This window comes from Sorghum bicolor, chromosome 6 (genome assembly GCF_000003195.3).
Source record: "Sorghum bicolor cultivar BTx623 chromosome 6, Sorghum_bicolor_NCBIv3, whole genome shotgun sequence".
In the NCBI taxonomy this organism is placed as follows: Eukaryota; Viridiplantae; Streptophyta; class Magnoliopsida; order Poales; family Poaceae; genus Sorghum; species Sorghum bicolor.
In genome coordinates, this window is record NC_012875.2 from 6,826 (window position 1) to 26,309 (window position 19,484).

The window sequence follows — 19,484 nt, forward strand, 5'->3', positions numbered from 1 at the left end:
CTAGCAATTTTGATATAGGTAGGGGCGATGCCAGATCACATGGATTTAAATTTGTACCTTCTGATACAGATCGTCGATCGGACCATTTGATTCGTTTCTGATACAGATCGTCGATCGGACCATTTGATTCGTTGGTGTGTTCAAGCTTGTATGTATATGCTGACTTTCAGGACGACCTAACTTCTTTATATTTCAGCACGTACGGATAGAGTAACATGCATGTATTGCGTAAGATCCAGAAACCAGTACAATATAAAACACAATTGAGACAAAAACTTGATTCTGGCACCTATAATATATATGGCTATATGTGATATGGTAATTTATCTTTCCTTTTTCTTCTTGCTAAAGTTCTTCCTCTTTATTAGCTTTCTCTAGATATAAACGAGTTTAATTTCTTCCAGCCTCTGCGTCCGCACGGTCTTTCTCTTTTTAGGTGACACAACCTAAATTGCAAAAGCTAGTGACATGTACATATATGATTTGTAATTACTTGTGCTAGATAGATCTTTTTAGCCCAAAAAATCAAATATTTTAATTACGACGTATCCCAAATTGAATCACGCCACATGCAAAAAGAAAATGTTATGAAAATGAATTTTATGAAAAATCTGATAATATTTATTTTGGATCATAAATTAGGCATTTTTTAATATAATTTTGATCAAACTTAAGACAAGTTTTTGGCTTTACGGTAAAAACTAGAGTTATATAATTTTTTTATGGGTAATCATTAGCATAACTAGTATTCCCTTCATTCTAAATTACAAAAAAAATTGTGTTTCTAGATACAAAATTTTTGCTATGCACTTAATTAGATATACACTATGTCAAAATGATGTATTAAAAAAATCTGAAATATCTTACATAATGTAGTTTAGAACGGATAGAGTATATATTCATATGAGATGTTTGTCTGGTTAAGAGCAACTTCAGCAGAGCTCCTACTTGAGCTCCAATTAGCTAAATATAGTGTCCAGATCAAAAAAACATCAATAGGGCTCCTACTATAGACCCCATATTTGGTTGGGCACCTAAATCCTCTCCCTAGACCTAAATTCTTTTGGCCCGACACCTCGGCCCTCATCCTGCGCGGTGGTCGTTCCCTCCCCATGCGTGTATGATGTGGACTTGCCCGCCTCCCTCCAGTGTCGATATCTACCGTCATGCTCCCTCTCTCCACCCCATGAGCTCCACTAGCGGCCTTCCTCCACCGCTAGGCCTCACCTCCCTTCCCTTCGGCGAGCACTGCAGCCTCTCCCCAATGCTCGGCTCCCCCTAGTCGCTCGCACGCCGAGGACGACTCCTCCATAGGGTGTGGCACCTCCTGGCACTAGGCTCCTTCCCTCCCTGGTCGCTAGCACGCCGAGGATAGCGCCGCTAGACATGACTTCATGCTCTCCTAATCCACGACTCTATCCCCCTGTGAGTATGTTGACAGAGAGGATGACGAGCAGGTCTCTTTTGTTAGTGTCTACCTAAAGAAATTTAGGGCTCTTTATTTGGATGCTACTGCTAGAGTGGAAGCATAAATTTAGACCAACAAGAATGGAGTGAGCACCTAAATTAAAAATAGAGGTTTTAAATTAAGGTCTACTACTGGAGTTGCTTTAATTACTAACTACCGTACTCGAGTATGAAAGTGATGTCGGTATGTGTTGTCAGCATTTAGTTGGACCACGTCGTGGGGACGAAAATGATGTGTCATCACTCATCAGTGCATTGTATATACAGTAGTCCTATATTGAGGTCTTGTTTACTTCACAAAAATTATTAGCTTTGGCTACCATAGCACATTCATTTATATTTGATAATTATTATTTAATTATAGACTAACTATGTTTAAAAGATTTGTCTCGCAAATTATAGACAAACTGAATTAGTTTTTGTTTTCGTTTGTATTTAATACTCTATGCATATGTCTAAAAATCCGATGTGACAAAGAATCTTAAAAATTTTTGGAACTAAATCAGGCCTGAGAGAGGACGAGCAGGCATACACGAAATAATTGTCGACACTCAGAATCCCCATTGATATATCTATGGGTCGCTACGAACCGACAATTTATTACTAATGCTATGTTTTCCTAGGAAAATATAAATATATTCGAATCATTTCGGCAAAAACGAAAAGAAATATTTGGAACACCTTTCAAATCAAATTATTAGTTAGGTCCTACTCAATTTAATCTGGAACGTACATATGTCATTATGCTATACTTGGTGCTTTTTAGTTGATGAAAAAAAAATTACAAAGTGTCACTATAGTATTTTTGTTTGTATTTAATAATTATTATCTAGCCATGAACTAAATATGCTTAAAAAATTCGTCTTGAAAATTACATGCGACCTGTATAAATTATGCATGAGCCGTAAGATTCGATGTGTTGGGACTCTTGAAAAATTTTGTAAAATTTTTGGAAACTAAACAGCTCCTTGTTGTTACACTTGGGTTAATAATAACTTATAATGTATATCATTTTGCTACGTACACTTGTTGCACTTGGGTAATATATATGTCATTTTTTGCTACGTGGGCCAGGAGTACGAGTACAGGTGCATAAGGCCTTGTTTAGTTCACCCCAAAATCAAAAAAGTTTTCAAGATTCCCCGTCATATCGAATCTTACGACATATGCATGAAGCATTAAATATAGCCGAAAACAAAAACTAATTACACAGTTTGTCTGTAAATCACGAGACGAATCTTTTGATCCCAGTTAGTTTATGATTGGATAATATTTATCAAATAAAAACGAAAATGCTACAGTAGCGAAATACAAAATTTTTTCGGAACTAAACAAGGCCAAAATGAATGAATCACGTGCTCCTCCTCCTACTGGCCGCCGCCGCTGCTCGTGAACTGGTGTGGGTGTCGGAATGGCGCGCGATGGGATCGTCACTGTGCAATGGGCCAATGGGAGAGGAGGATCACAGATCGCGGGCCACCGCACGTCCCTACCTACCTCTGCGTCCACTCCAACTTGTCACCCACACACACACACAGAGAGAGAGAGAGAGGGCGAGAGGCAGTCGACCATCCAATCCAATTGCATCCACGATCGATCCAATCCACATGGGAAAATGCTAGCTGTCCGGCTACAAATACACTTGCCCGTCCTTGTCGGAGTAGCTTTCTGCGTTAGTACGCCTTTAATATTTGAACATATGGACACCTTGATCCAAACGTGGACATTTACGCAATTATTAGGCCCCTTCTGATTAGGCACTCACAATGCAGACTCTATCATAGAGGTTATCATTCCAGTTGAAAAGAAAAATCCGTCGATGCAGGTTTCATGCTTAAATCAACGAGTAGAGGTTCACATATATGTTTTGTGTGAGATTAGTGATACGTGACCTAGCCTATCAACTACTCCAACATCAACACATGGGATTTATGTTTTAGACATATCTCTAAGGGTAATATGGCCTCACACTATGAAAATATTATGCATTACAGGAAAAATAGCTGCTTTGCCGAGTGCCGCACTTGAGAAAGGCCCTCGGCAAATTTTTCGTCGGTAAAAAGTTCTTTGCCGAGCGCCTTTTATCGGGCACTCGGCAAAGACTTTTTTTCTAACATTCTTTGCCGAGCCGTTCGTTAGAACAAAAGATTTTGTAGAAATCATGTAGAAATTTAACAAAGAAAAACATAGGATTCTAACATTTTTTTCTCTTTTTTTGGGAATGGAAGTACTCTAAGCATTACGGATCTTCTATATTAATGTATTTATGTTATTTTTTTGAGTTACGCAGTATAGATGTAGATGTCTATAAACACACACATGCACTTACCTCTAGGAACGCACATATATATAAATTTCTATCTCTATGAGCGGCCCTAAAAGACTGATTCGACAGATCTAGAAGTTGATAATTAAAGTCACCATATACAGGTTTCTCGTTATCGATAGAAACACAACATATCATTGAAAAGAATATCATCGTTAAGTCCATTCTAAGATAGTTTCATAAAAACACGTACGGTAGCACCATGCGGCCAAACCAAGTCGAAGACTTAATAACCCGTTTGAGTAGTTTTTCTGCCACAAGAAACCTTACCAACTATTATAATAAATTAGAAACCGTGAAGTGATTCTATGAAGTGTGCTTTTGAAAAATGAATTAGGGAGCTAGAAGCCGCAAGTGTAAATAATAAAGCCCTAGTTTTTCTTGATCCATTGCTCATATGGGATGATCTCGTTTATCCAGTTTATCCTAAGTAACTTCCGACCACATAATCATTCCCATCCTGGCGAAAGGAGCTCTATAAAATTATATATGCTTGCTCCGTGCTCAACTTGAACACATGATGCTATCATCGTCTTAGCTGTTGGGCATAATAACAAACGTTTTCATATATAGAGAGGAGCTCTATGAAACTATTGGGTGTAATCTTTAACACATACATGTGGATTAAGGTAAATATAAAGGTATCCAAACTAAGCCCTCGGTGTTTTATAACCCGGCCGGTTTTCAAGCTAGCTCCCGGCCAGCTGGCGGCCCCCTCGCTCTCACTGTCTCTGCTGTCGTTGCTGCTAGCGCGCGCTGTACCTATAAGAAGAGAGAAGTGACTGCTTCCCTCTGTCGCTTGGTCTCGTCGTCATCATCATCATCATCTACCAGTTGTATCGTTGCCTCCGATCCATCTCCTCTCGGCCGGGCCAGCTGGCCGCGGGGTGAACGGCCGGCGCGCGATCGACCTCCTGCCGGCCGCACGTCGTCGTCGAGCGCGCGAGAGCTAGCTAGCTGTGTGTAGTAGTACACAAAATCCGCTACGATGGCCAACTCATCAGGTAATACAATTCAGCTTGCTGCTATGGCCGGGATTGCTGGGGCGGGCGGGGCTGCTTTTGAATTAAATCCATATTATTCGTGTCTTGCTTGCCGCGCGTGTGTTGTTGGGTACGCTGCTTTTCTAATTTGTTAAGTATTATTTGTTTACAATCCTTGTTTAATTTCTTGCTTGCTCCGATCCTCTCTCTCCCTCTCTCTCTCTCTCTCTCTCTCTCTCTCTGTAAACACACAGCCTGCTTTTGTGTGATATGGTATATGGTATATGCAACATGAAAAAGTATGCATGCTTGATGCGTCTCCGAGCCAAGCCACCATATAGTACTATAGCGCAGCGCAGCAGGGCTGATCGATGAGGCCGTGTAGCTAGTATATCTATATATATGTTCATCAAGCAACAAGGTCCTCCGATCGATATGCGTCCTCCACATATATGATATCTACACTCGGTAGAATCTTATATATATGTATATGCACAAACACAACACAAAAAAAAGTCATGAGATGTCAATGAAGATGCATGTTTATTTGGGGATTCAATTCCTCTTTTTCATTTAATTTCGCCTCCATCCATATCCCTTGCTTGATTATTGTTGTCAGAGTTGAGACTACACATGCTTCTCGCGCTTATTGAGCATCATAAATAAGAGATAAGAGGCCGTTGCCAAGCAAGCAGAATCTCTAAACAAAGAGGCGTCGTCCAGATCCAACATCTTAAAGCAGCAGGCATGCATTTTCCCAGCCGCCGCCCGGCAAGCTGAATCGGATCGATATATAGGAGAACATTCAGAATCTCTCATCCTTTTTTTTCCCCTTCCCTTCCCTTCCCTTCCCTTTGTTCCTCGATGGAGAATCGAAATTATTAGAGTAGCGCCGGCCGACGACGACCCTGCCGGAGGAGCAAGCAGACGTACGGGAGTGGTGGTGGTAGGTGTAGGTCTCCGTCCCCGCCTTTCCCGGCCGGTACAAGTGCCTGGTCGGGCCTCACTACACTTGTCACTTGAGCATAGTAGACTTTTTCCTTTTGGGCTTTCTTTACTTCCTAACAATTTTACAATTTTTTTTTCAAGATTTGTCACATCAAATCTTACGGTATATGCATGAAACATTAAATATAGATAAAAATAACTGATTGCACAATTTATTTGTAATTTGCGAGACAAATCTTTTGATTTTAATAAATCTATAATTAGACAATATTATTAAATATAAATAAAAATATTTCATAGACAAAATCAAAAATTTTCTCCAACTAAACCAGGCCTAAATAAGGCCCTAGTTGCTGTGCTATAGTACAAGTGGCCGGCCTGGAGCGAATATTTCTTTTTTTTAATACAATACAATTGGCCAGCCATGGAGGGGAGGGGGAGAAGGAAGAGAAGAGAGTGGCATGGGCATCATGGCAGGGGGAGCCAGTCAGCGTATGCCCACCCCAAGACCGTTTTTCCATCGCTTTCCACGGCGGCCATTCCGATTCCGATCCTCCACCTCTATTGGTCACCGGGCAGCCACGCCCACGCGTGATGGGGGCGGGACCACATCCTGCCGCCGCCTCTTCTGGTCCCGCCGCCGCTCCGATCCATGGAGCAGCAGCCGCTCCTCCGTGGTGGCTGCCACACGCACACGCCTCCGCCGCCACGCCGCCTCCCCTGCTCCTCCTCCCTCTGCCGCCAACCACCACGAGCCTGCCGGACCCTCTCTGTTTCATGGAGGGGCCGCGCGGTTCATCCCGACCTCCACCGCGCCCGCCTCGTAGACGTCACCACCTGCGCCGCCGCCACCGCCGCCAAGACACAAGACGACGACGCTCTCGATCGGATCGGAGGTGCTCCACTTCACTTCACTAGCTAGAGATTAGTGCTACTACTTACTCCTACATATTTATTAAGCCTCCAGAATAACTCAGTTGCTCATCATTTCACTTGGATTTTAATTTCGACTCCAAACTTAAAATTAAGGGGGTGTTTAGTTCCCCTTTTATTTAAAAAATTTTGGGTTGTGGTCTGTCATTTTGCATAATAGAATAAACACAATGCAAAATTTTTGATAAAAAGGTAGTTGTTGTCAATTTTGGATTTTGGCCTCAATAGGCAAAAAAAAAAAACAGCCTCAAGTAGTCCTTACGAGGGCAATAATTTTGTATTTTAGATGAAACTAAACATAATTGTTCGTTTGGCTGATAAACCATGGCAGAAAGTACTCTTGTGAGAGAAAAACATTGCTGAATGGCTGCTCAAGCGAACGACTTCATTAGTATTATTATTTGAGTTGACCAATGTCGTCTTCATTTCTCCATTTCGAAACACTAGCTTAATCACCTCAGAGTTCGTTGGCATCCGTAGGGGGGGGCACAAAAATGTTCGCATTCAACCACTGTTAGGAAAGAATGCCGTCAAAGGAATGCCCATTTCGATTATTAAATGTTTCTGTTCAACAAGTATTTGGCTCCAATAAATATCCCACCGTCCTTAATGCAAATGGAGATTAACATTATGTTCTCGTGTTTGCCTCAGCTACCAAGCATGCTTTCAAGAGTATATTGGCCAGCCTCCCTAAGCCTGGTGGTGGTGAATACGGCAAGTTCTTCAGCCTTCCTGCACTAAATGATCCAAGGATTGGTAAATTTCTATGCTCGGTTCTGTAATATTTTCAGTTTCCCCTTCCTTTGCTTTGCATCTTACATTCCTATTTGTCTGGACTGTGCAAATATATATATATACTAGTAGTACACATGCTAATTCTGTACAGCATTCACATTTTCAACTCTGCTGTGTTCACTCACTTCCTTTAATTTCAACAATGGCATTTGTTTCATCTGCCGCTTCTTTATAGTACTTAGTAGCACATTGAAAAAGACAGACAAAATGTCCCATTATCTTTTCTTGGAAAAGCTACATCTCAAACTTTTAGTTTAACTTAAGAAAATATTTTGCGTGAGACAATAATATGGCTATGCATAGGTGCAAACTTTTACACTTTTAGTTTTACCTATATAAATTGCAATGTAATACTTTTTACAACATCATGCCTGTATATTAATATGCTAATACTATTTTAAATAGCAAAAAATCGTTTTCTTGTGTTCTATCAGATAGGCTTCCCTACTCCATCCGTGTTCTCCTGGAATCGGCTATCCGCCATTGTGATAACTTCCAAGTTACAGAGAGTGATGTCGAGAAAATCATTGATTGGGAGAACACATCTCCAAAGCTGGCTGAGATACCTTTCAAGCCAGCGAGATGCATTCTAATGGTTGGTTTTGATCTGACATCTCACAAATTCTATGCTTGATATATAATTGACTGTTGCTTATTATATACGATCCTATTTATAATCTAGGACAACACTGGAGTCCCAGCAGTTGTAGACCTTGCAGCTATGCGTGATATGATGCCAAAGTTGGGTTGTGATCCCTACAAGATCAATCCACTGGTACACCTTTATTTTCTCTGTTATTGATTCTCAATCATCTCAAAAGTTCTGTGCTCCCTTATCTGTTTCTGTTTCATAATACATATTTCCATTTGGTTCCTACATGCAGATTCCCGTGGATGCTGTTATTGACCATGCAGTGCGAGTGGACTTTGCAGGGAGGCATGATGCATTGGATAGAAACGAGGAGCTGGAGTTCCAGCGCAACAAAGAAAGGTTTGCTTTTCTTAAATGGGCATCCAATGCTTTCCACAACATGCAGGTTTTCCCCCCTGGTTCTGGCACTGTACACCAGGTAAAATAATGCTCTGGATCCAAGAGAATTTAATGTGTCCCTGTCCCAAAAACTCTTTATTTTCATCTTTGATTTGAATTGTAATACAAATTTCAGGTAAATATTGAGTATCTTGCCCGAGTTGTCTTCAACGAAGATGGCATTCTGTACTTCGACAGTGTGGTTGGCACAGACTCGCACACCACTATGGCTAATAGTCTTGGAGTTGCTGGTTGGGGAGTAGGTGGTATTGAAGCGGTTGTTGCAATGCTTGGCCAGGTAAACACTGTTAAGTCGAGACTCACAAGGAAAAGATTAGCAGAAAACGATGGGGTTGAGTCATCCATAAAAAAATGGTGTGGTCATCCATGACTTTTAAACACAATGGGTTTTGCCCATCCTGAAAATTACAAGTCGTATATGGCAGCCAACAAAGAAATTCTAGTCAGTGTGGAACTGGGGATCTCCCCCACAGTCTTTTGCCGTCAAAAAAAAAAAACGAAATTCTAGTCAGACTTTACATGCAAAGCTAACCTTAACACATCTTTCTGCTCCGATAAGTTCAGCAACATATATAGCTCCATAAATGCTGACTTCCTGTCTATGGATTTCAAATTGACCCCTAAGTTGGTGTGCTATGCAGCCAATGGGCATGGTTTTGCCTGGTGTAGTTGGATTCAAGTTGAGTGGGAAGTTACGGGATGGTGTCACTACGACTGACCTTGTTCTTACTATGACCCAAATGCTAAGGAAGCACGGTGCTATTGGCAAATTCGTTGAATTCTATGGTAAGCATATTAGAGAAATGTGGTATACATCTTTGTCATAATTTAATTTATTCATATATCTCTCTCAACGACTTTTCTCTTTATTTCTCTGTTGCATTCAGGTGTTGGTGTGGGCGAGTTATCTTTGCCTGCCAGGGCAACAATCGCCAACATGTCTCCAGAATATGGAGCTACCATGGGCTTCTTCCCTGTAGACCAAGTAGCATTGGACTATCTCAAATTGACAGGCCGAAGCGATGAAACTGTATGTTTCACTATGTGCAGATCACTCTTTTACCATACCCATTCCATCATTCTAATATATATTTCTTTATTAATAAAACAATGTTTTATATCTTGCATTAAATGTGATTCAGGTGTCGATGATTGAAGCATACCTGCGAGCTAACAAGATGTTTGTGGAGCACCATGAGGTATGTTTTTTGCCTTTTTGGTTTTACAGCGCTTGAGTTCCACTATTCCTGATTTATATTGACATATTCGCACTACTCATTGTGCCATGTAGCCTGAGACAGAACGAGTTTACTCTTCATATCTGGAGTTGGACCTTAGTGACGTGGAGCCTTGCGTTTCAGGCCCCAAAAGGTAAATATAGTGCTCCTTGGTTACGAGTTTCTCACTGTTAGACAATAACTATATATTTCTGCTAGTGCTAATGGGGACTTGGATTGTGCTGTCTTGTTTGATTTGCCATCCTCCAGGCCTCATGATCGTGTCCCTTTGAAGGAAATGAAGTCAGACTGGCATGCTTGCCTGGACAACGAAGTTGGTTTCAAGGTAATAGGCCCTTGGTTTTGTAGTACATGATATTTCCTATACAATTTTCTTTTGAAAAAGTAATGTCAAAGTATCTTAAATTTATTATATGGCAAACACTACAGGGCTATGCAGTGCCAAAGGAACAACAGGGTAAAGTTGTGAAATTCGACTTCCATGGACGGCCAGCTGAAATCAAGCATGGCAGTGTTGTTCTTGCAGCAATATGTAGCTCCACAAACACATCGAATCCCAGCGTCATGATTGGTGCTGGCCTTGTGGCAAAGAAAGCCTGTGAATTGGGCCTTGAGGTCGGTTTATTGTTCTTTAGTATATGATCTCTTGTGGTTGTATTGATTATTCTCCCCTGCCCTCTTCTCTTCTCTGTTTTCTTACTGTAGAACAACTCTTATATATCTCAGGTGAAGCCATGGGTAAAGACAAGCCTTACCCCTGGATCTGTGGTTGCTACGGAGTACTTGAAACATAGGTATATCTATAGTTTTGCCATCCAAATCTAGTTCTATTAGTCCAAAATTGAGACGCATCATGTCATCCGATGGCATGTCGTGTGTGTAGAGTTGTGTGTGGTTTTTGTGTGTTGTGTTGTATGGTTTTTATCCCATTTTATTATCTTCTTAATATAATGGTGCGCACTCTCCTGCGTTTTCAAGAAAAATGTCTAAATGAAGCAACTCTTTGTGGTTTCTCCATGCAGTGGCCTTCAAGATTATCTGAACCAGCAAGGGTTCCATGTCGCTGGGCATGGATGCGCCACTTGCGTCGGCAACTCTGGCGACCTGGATCAATTTGTATCAGCTGCTATCATCGAAAATGGTAGGGTATTATCTATTTCTGTAGCTGTGCACATAACAAGTTCTATTAATTAATTGGTAGCTTATGGTTTACTCTTGCACATATAGATATCGTTGCTGCTGCGGTGCTGTCGGCCAACCGAAACTTTGAGGGCCGTGTGAACCCTCTCACTCGGGCTAACTACCTTGCCTCGCCGCCTCTGGTTGTTGCCTATGCTCTTGCCGGCACTGTAAGTACTCCGCGGCATGCTGTTGCTTCTTCAACTTGGCCATGTAACATAGCATCACGAGTGTCTTGTGCCTTTTCAATCAGGTTGACATTGACTTCGAGAAAGAGCCCGTTGGAGTTGGAAAGGGTGGCAAGGAAGTTTTCTTGAGGGACATATGGCCTTCAAACCAAGAAATCGATCAGGTTGTCGAGTCCAGCGTGCAGACTCACTTGTTCAAGAAAGTGTATGATTCCATCATGGAACGCAACCATAGGTGGAACGAGCTGCCAGTTCCAAAGGTGGCGCTGTACCCATGGGATGACAACTCCACCTACATCCGCAAGCCCACCTACCTTGAGGGCATGTCCATGATGCCACCTGGTCCACCCACGGTGAAGGAGGCCTACTGCCTGCTCAACCTTGGGGACAGCATCACCACGGACCACATTTCCTACTCGGGGAAGATCCCCGAGGGCACCCCTGCGGCCAAGTATCTGCTCGAGCATGGCGTGGACCCCAAGAACTTCAGCTCCTACGGCGGCCGCCGTGGCAACAACGAGGTGGTGATGAGGGGAGCTTTTGCCAACATGAGGATCGTGAACAAGCTTCTGGGTGGCAAGGCTGGTCCCTGGACGATCCATGTTCCTACTGGGGAGAAGCTCTATGTTTACGACGTGGCAATGGTATATATGCTTGATTATCATATTACTCGTGCTACTACTGCATATATACGTGAATAATTCATTTTGAATATGTATGTGATTGATGCAGAAATACAAGTCGGAAGGCCATGATATGGTCATTATCGCTGGTGCTGAGTATGGCAGTGGTAGCTCTCGTGACTCTGCTGCCAAGGGACCAATGCTACTGGGTGTCAAGTCGGTGATTGCAAAGAGCTTCGAGCGGATCCACCGGAGCAACTTGGTTGGAATGGGGATCATTCCTCTCTGCTTTAAAGCAGGAGAGGATGCCGATTCACTTGGCCTCACCGGACGTGAGCGCTACACCATCCACCTCCCTACCAGCATTGCTGAGATCAGTCCTGGCCAGGACGTGACAGTCACAACCCACGACGGCAGATCCTTCATTTGCACTCTTCGCTTGGACACACAGGTATGGGCATTTTTAAACATTCCAAAAACTACCTGTAGTAATCTTTACCATCCAATTCTTGTGTAATGACACATTCTATTGTTCTTGGTTGTCATGCAGCTTGAGGTGACATACTTCAACCATGGAGGCATCCTTCCCTACATGGTCCGCAACCTGGCAGCACAGATGAAATAAGTTAAAGTTTATTGGTGGGAATAAATTAAAAGGTTGGAGTCTCTTGATCATAACTGTGCAAAATTGACATGGTTTCTCTTTGATGATCGACAAAAAATGTGCAAATTGATTTTAATCAAGAATACTATTTCATCTATCCATGATCAAAGCTATAGAAATTTGACTGCCAAGAATCTGAAAATCATTTTTATACATTTTGGATTTGAGGAGTATTAGTACTACTCCCTCCTTCCCGTAATACAGTGCATTCTGACATTTAAAACTTCTTCTCAAATATAATGCATTCTAGAGGATAAAATCCAATTTTGCATTAAATACTTTCCATTTATCAACCAATCACCATTAATCATGTTGATGAAACTTCTTCTCAAATATAATGCATTCTAGAGGATAAAATCCAATTTTGCATTAAATACTTTCCATTTATCAACCAATCACCATTAATCATGTTGATGATGACATCTAATTAGGAAATAAAACAGAGGTACATGCATCTTTTATACTTTCTCTTAATTTATCTTAAAATTCCTAGAATGCACTATATTACAGGATAGAGGGATTATATATACGTGCAAAAGCTCTCTAATCAATAGGCTATTTCTATTATTTGATCACATATTCTCTTCTATTGATGCACATGTTGGATATTTGCTATCTAGGTAGTTTAATGCCACGTATTTGGCGCATGTCTGTAAATAAGTGGCACGTGCAAATCTTCACTTGCGCTCTTCGCTCTGGCATTGAGGTATGCATGTATATTCTAAAAAGAAAAATTAAAGATTTAATCACCATATGTATATGCTGAATAATAATGTGTTTCTGAATAATAAGACATTGTGTTATTGGTTGTGGTGCAGGTGGATCGGAACTGCCATATACTTTCTCCGCAGCACATGGGCATGAATTTTGTTTTAGCACCGATTATTTGTACTCTTGATTCTTTGGTTACATGCCCTCTTCGGTCCTCCTGATGTTAATTTGCTTTGCAAACAATATCAGCGTGCCTTTGTAGATTTCGAAATGGATATATATGTCCTATTGAAATTTGCTGTCTATTGTTATTTCTATTGAATTTTTCTTCAACATCCTATTAGAATCGGTGGGGTTCACAAAAAAAAAGAAAGAATTGGTGGTGGTGAGCGAGGGAAATTGAACAAGTGTAAATCGCGAGAAAAATCTTTTAAGCCTAGTTACTTCATGATTGAACAATATTTATCAAATAAAAATATTAATGCTATAATTTTAAAATCCAAAAACTTTTTAGTTCTAAATAAGGTCTTAATTCATTCTATCTAAAAATACTAAAACAAAACAAAGTTGTAGCACTGAGTGTAGCGGCGAGAGACCAGGCCCAATTGCTTCGCCGACACGGGACAGCCTGCAACGAACGAGCACCTGTACTCTACATGCCGGGTCCGGGCCAAAGCCTGGCCCAGCCCGCAGGAAGACAGGCCTTTGTTGGCCCAATCATCTAAATACAGAAGAGGGCGTTACAAGGGGAAAAAGAAAAAAAAAACATATGTTTTCGCCCGGACTCGAACCGGAGACCTTCAGTGTGTTAGACTGACGTGATAACCAACTACACCACGAAAACTTGCTGTCATTGGGCTCATACTTTCCTTTATTATAATTTGTCTACATCAAGGGCACTATTACATGCGACTAAGCTCAAACTTCATTTTCAATTTTCCCGATAAAGCGTAGCATATAGAAATTATGGTTCGTTTGAAAATAGGACGCTAGAAAAGGAAGTAGGTGGGCTTGGCATTTCGTGATCTTTAGGAAAGTCAACGGAAGTCTTGACATTATTCATTTTGCTTGGATGGATTGTTATCATGTTACTAACTGTGCTAGTACTATATTTCTATCTCTGTCTCCCCATGATCAACACAATTCATTCATAGACACAATGTACGAGGAACTATTCTTTCATTGATATTTTAACACAGAGCTTCCATATAGAGTTTAAATAAGGTGTACATGTCGCTTCATTTTCAGCGTATTTGGTTTGCATCATGCAGAATTATCCGATCCTAGTACCGAGCCTAATCTAGGTGTTTGGTTTGCATCATGTCATCAACCCATCCGCCATGAAGCCGTTGTAATAAAAAAAAACTCAGATATCTTTCACCAGATTCACATTTTCTGATCAAAAAAACTTTTTATATTATAATAATATTATGTTTGCTCCTCCTTTGGAACGTATGTACCCCCTGCGTGGATTTCATCATGTGGGTGCATCATTCTTCAAGTTCTAAGCATATATGATATGATATGAATCTAAATGCATAAACTTCATAAAGTGTTCCTGCAACATCAACTTGCAATGAACAGTGACGCTCTCTACAATATACCAACAGAGTGGTCTGTATAATCAATCAATCTGCGATACAAGATTACAACACGGTTATAATCGAAATACAACATGAGAACGTATTGTCCTATGTAATCTAAGTGGCAGTATGGCAAATATGGCTCCTTTCTGTCGGTTGACAAATGACAACATGAGAACCTGTAGCTTCAATAATCTTGCAACTATGTATATATGCCAGCTCTCATATATATCATCATCCACCTGTCCCACACAACCCCTACTTGCTGTGCAGGCGTGAACTTCATAGAAAGAATCTTCTAACCTTTTAAATTCATCAAGTGGAATAGAAAAAAAAATCAGCCAACTTGTACCTTCCGTAATTGTGCAAAATTTAGGCCTTTACTAATTAGACTAGGAATTTATTATTATTCACTAAATATAAACAAAATAAAAACAACCCCAAAATGAAAGACGTGCACATTCTGTTACCTGCTCCAGAGTTAAGAACATTATCACATTCCATGACCCAATCCGACAAAAGTTTGCAATGAATCCCTTGTAGAAAGCACCAGGTCCCTGTAGAAAATAACCATCAGTTATGCTTGATTGGTGATAATTTTCTGCAAAGCACATGAGACCCCATTCTATTCTAAATTAGCGGATAGAAAAACCCACTCCACAACAACAATGCATCTGCATCATCCAAAACTAGATCAATGAGGAAAAGAGCTATGGTTAATAGAAAAATTGTAGCATGTTGAAAAATGTACACCAACCTAAGAAAATAATTTTCTCTTAGCTTAATCAGGAAGTTTTGCCAACAATAAAAAAAATTAACTCCTAAATAAATAAATTATTACCAAGGAAAAATTATAATCAGAATAAGTAAATAAGCAGAAAAAATAACCTCTATCAAACTGAATGGAAAATGTAAATACCATCAAACTAGACATAATTTCAACAGATTCCATAAGAATAAGTTTATAAACAAAACCGATTTTGATGAGCCAGTAGACAAGGTAAGCCTAGGGAACTAAGAGTTGAAACAGAAGCCATGTCTTCTGTTACAAGAGTTTTAGAAGAAATTTAGAGTCATTTCTGTCAAGACAAGTCCTGGAGACCATGGTCCATCACATAATGTAGCTGGATTAAATAGATGGCTCCCGTCCTAATAACTAGGCCATGTTTGGAACCGCTTAGTTTTTTAAGCCATTTTTTGCCAGCTTCCTACAGTCAGTTTCCCTTGCAAAATTTCCAATGAGAGAATCTGGAGTGCAGTTTGAAACACATAGTAGAATGGAAACACAAAACTTGCAGTGTTTCTAGTTTCCACCCTTGGATGAATTTCATACAATACAATTGTTACAAGTTTAATATGCTATCCACTATTTTGGATTTTGGTTGCCAATGATGAATAAGAATATAACATTGCGACTATCAGGAGTACTAAATACTAATGATGTTCGCACTTTGGAATTACTCAATAAATCTTTCAAGAATCAAAATATCAATCCTCAAAGTCATGCCCCCCAATTAGCATTCACCTCATCACTTCATGTACATGTTGCCAAACTCAAGCATGATAAATCCTAATAGATTTTATTTTGGAACTTAAAAGATTCGTGTAACTACATGATAATATTGCTTGTTTTAGATTATGACCCAACTGAATGCACATTTTCTGAGCATTGCAATTCCAGCCTCAACCATGAAAACGTAGAAATGTTCTTGCCAACTTAAAAGGCTCAAGTCTAAATCTCAAAGTATAAATTGTAATGTAAAATGAGAGTGAGTTATATTTATACTATCGTGACAGTCATTTGTGTAACCTGTAACCGACTTTTCAACTGAATTAATGGTCAAAGCTCTACATCGGAATATGAAAGAAGTTTAATGTGACAAGGGTACAGGGTAGATGGATATTGACATACTGGATGCATACACATATGATCTTGCCAACAAAGACCCAAGTGGAATGACTTATTCTTGCAACAAGAGTGAAAAGATTTTGTGGTAAAATAGAGCAACAGACAGAAGCTATTCAGAAAAAAACAAGAAAAGGATTTCATACGTCATTCTTTAGTGTCTTGGCAAAACAATCAAGAGTACTTCTGTACGTTGAATCACCCATCATTCTTGATTTCACCTAAACAGAAGTCACAGTAATCGAATTGGTGAAAATCAAGGCAGTGTTCAGAGTGAGCTGAACACATATTGTAACTGGAAACTTGGTAGTGTGCATATCCAGAATTTGCAGAGCATACCACATCCACTGGAGAGCCAATGCAAACAGCGAGAAACCCAGCACCAAGTCCAGCTAAAAGATGGGTAAAAACGTTATCAGTAAACCCAGGAAGTTTTAGAAACATCTGCATGAACAGAACAAAGGAATGAACAATGATAATAAATATAACGGCCACCACAAGACAAAAGAGAGTCAACAGGTACCTGTTTGAACTGATCGTAGCTGGCCAACTCAGCAGCGTTAATTATGGCATTGCGTGCGACATTTGGACCAAGACCAGTCCACAAAGCTCCAATACCTTCCTGGAAGTATGGAAGATTTAAGGACCATGAGAAAAAAACAAGGAATAATCATCTAAACTTACTGCCCATGATTGTTAAAGTAACCTGTCTGATTATTGTAGCATATGCATTAAGGGCTCCGGAATAACTCCTCTTGACAGTGTTAGCCTTTCCATCAGCTTGCAACCTAACTTTGACAAGATCAGTTGGATTTGCCACAACAATCGCTATGACACCTGAAAATAGACCCCAAAAAAAACGATCATTTAACAATGTACGGTTGTCCACATTGCCAAGCCTGACCCTTTAAATTGAACCAACCTGATTGTTAACTACGATGCTAAAAACAGAAAAACAAACACTTGTGTACAGCCAGACATGTACCATGAGAGGCAATCATGTTTTGGACACAAGAGGAATGATTTAAAGAATAGGTGAAAAAAAAACAGAAGTAAGGTTCCCACAATTTATTCTGCATCCACATTTAGGGTGCATATGGTTCTCAAAATTGACAGAGTTAGCTTGACGCCTGTATGTGAATCAACTTGGTTTGTAGCTACGCTGTTAAAAAGAGAAAACCACATTTTGACATGATAAACTCGGATGAACAAAGGCAGCCGTGTTTAGCTATGCAGGAAAGATGAACAGACAGATGTCACGGTTCACATGATTTATGGTGCATTCAAATGGTAAACTGCAGAGCAAGTTTTGTGCGGCAGACAAGAGATAAGCTTGTTGTGTTGCAATCTGAAAGAAGTTTAGTTATTTTAAGTTGAAGCAGAGGGAGCAGGGTGTACCAACCCGTTGTAAGCGCAGCAAGAATCTTGCTTAGCAAACTGACATCACCGACAGCAGCACCTCCAACAAAGAAAGCCTTCACCTGCAAGTAAAGAGAAGGGATATTCCCTTGTTGTGAGGAAAAGGAAGTCACTTTGAATTGGAGGGGGAGACAAGTGAAAGAATGTGGAGGAGTACAGACAGGCTCATACAAGCCGATTCGGAGGCCACCATAGAGGAACTGGCGGTGAAGGCCAGGGACGACACCCTTCCAGAGCGCAGCAACACCTTCCTCCCTGGCGATGCACATGATCGTGGCTAGCATTCCTCCACCAGCAGCAGCTGCAGCAGTGGGTGGAGCCGGCAGCTGCGTCTTCCTCTGCAGCTGGAGCCGCACTTTGGCTGTGTCCAAAGGAATGGTGCACACCTGATTATATTCATTGGTAAATCAAAGCTGACTCCAAACCCAAATTGTTGACAGTGAGATCCATTTTGGCTTGAGATTAAATAAAGATCCTTCCTTCTATTTTCTTTGAAAGCAATGGCATGTACATGTATGTACTATCTAATATCTATGTTGGCCCAGCAAGCAAGTAGCCCCGAACTACTAATGAATTCTAATAAGTCGCAAAATAAAAGACAGACCACTTGCAAGCCGAACAAATTCCTCTTTTTAATTTGTTTAGCCTCAAAGGCTCAAATAAAGGACAGCAAGCACTAGTCACTACTCACTGGTGGGTGATATTAAGGAGGGAGTCGTCCCAATTTGGCTGCCTCCGACTTCGCCTCCCAAATGGGTGGATGCGATGCGCGAGGGAGGCTAGAAAAAGAAAAAGAAATTAAAGAATGCGGAGGGGAGGGGCGGACGGTACCTCTGCGAAGCAGGCGGCGAAGGCGCTGCTGAAGAAGATGGCGGTGAAGGAAGAGGCCGTGGCCATGCTCCCCCCGTCTCGCCTCCGGCGGCTGCTCGTAGTGGTGGGGTTGGTCGGGGACGAGAAGAATCCAGTGACCGTCTGTGAGTCAGTCGGCAAGCAGTGTAGTAGGGGGAGCCGGGGAGGGTGGGGTGGTTGGCTTTGGCTCTTTACTAGGCTGGATCCGTGGATCGACTGGACAACAAGAACCAATGCACTCGTGTAGTATGCTACACGTACCTACGGTAGCACCGATGCGATGCACAAGGTCACATGCATCACCGCAGATCCAGATCTCCTACGCGGGGGTGGACACGAGGTCAAGATGAGTGAAAGTCAAACATCAAACCAGTTTACAATCTAGTAGCCTTGTTTGGACGTTATCAGATTCACCTCAATTCACATAGGTTGGAGTGGATTAGAGTGGAATTTAGTTTAAGTTTCACTCCAACCCACCCCAACATATATGGATTGATGCGAATCCGACTACATCCAAACAAGACCTTAATGTGTTTCATCCACATGCGAGCAAGATGGTTTATGTGTTTAGTTTAAGATTTACTATCACATCAAATCTTGCAGTACATAAAACATTAAATA

General features: G+C 41.0%; 2 protein-coding genes and 1 non-coding gene across 7 annotated transcripts; 1 reads left to right on the plus strand and 2 right to left on the minus strand.

Moving 5' to 3' along the window:
- LOC8064309 (putative aconitate hydratase, cytoplasmic) lies at positions 4,467-13,428 on the plus strand. Of its 2 annotated transcripts, none has more exons than XM_002445949.2 (20): positions 4,467-4,797; positions 7,309-7,413; positions 7,887-8,047; positions 8,135-8,227; positions 8,337-8,522; positions 8,619-8,780; positions 9,145-9,289; positions 9,391-9,533; positions 9,646-9,702; positions 9,795-9,874; positions 9,991-10,066; positions 10,171-10,356; positions 10,468-10,535; positions 10,764-10,882; positions 10,969-11,090; positions 11,174-11,752; positions 11,841-12,182; positions 12,282-12,388; positions 13,016-13,101; positions 13,214-13,423. In XM_002445949.2, the coding sequence occupies exons 1-18, from the start codon at positions 4,782-4,784 to the stop codon at positions 12,354-12,356; spliced, it is 2,715 nt and encodes a 904-aa protein (XP_002445994.2). In that variant the 5' UTR covers positions 4,467-4,781; the 3' UTR covers positions 12,357-12,388; positions 13,016-13,101; positions 13,214-13,423. The 2 variants fall into 2 exon arrangements, with proteins under 2 accessions (XP_002445994.2, XP_021319007.1); XM_021463332.1 differs by lacking the exon at positions 4,467-4,797 and adding an exon at positions 6,217-6,620 and having other exon boundaries at positions 13,214-13,428.
- TRNAV-AAC lies at positions 13,877-13,950 on the minus strand. The gene has a single exon. It is a non-coding gene; the product is annotated as a tRNA-Val (tRNA).
- Positions 14,627-19,126, minus strand: LOC110436370 (mitochondrial uncoupling protein 1-like). 4 transcript variants are annotated; one of them, XR_002454265.1, is made up of 9 exons: positions 18,846-19,126; positions 18,176-18,400; positions 17,998-18,076; positions 17,302-17,432; positions 17,119-17,217; positions 16,935-16,987; positions 16,742-16,816; positions 15,160-15,246; positions 14,627-14,992 (listed from the first exon to the last, which is right to left on the minus strand). XR_002454265.1 is itself a non-coding variant. In XM_021463333.1 (9 exons), exons 1-9 carry the CDS (start codon positions 18,909-18,911, stop codon positions 14,972-14,974), a joined length of 888 nt encoding a protein of 295 aa, XP_021319008.1. In that variant the 5' UTR covers positions 18,912-19,107; the 3' UTR covers positions 14,627-14,971. The 4 variants fall into 4 exon arrangements, 3 of the variants coding, with proteins under 3 accessions (XP_021319008.1, XP_021319009.1, XP_021319010.1); XM_021463333.1 differs by having other exon boundaries at positions 16,935-17,039; positions 18,846-19,107; XM_021463334.1 differs by having other exon boundaries at positions 16,935-17,039; positions 18,176-18,375; positions 18,846-19,106.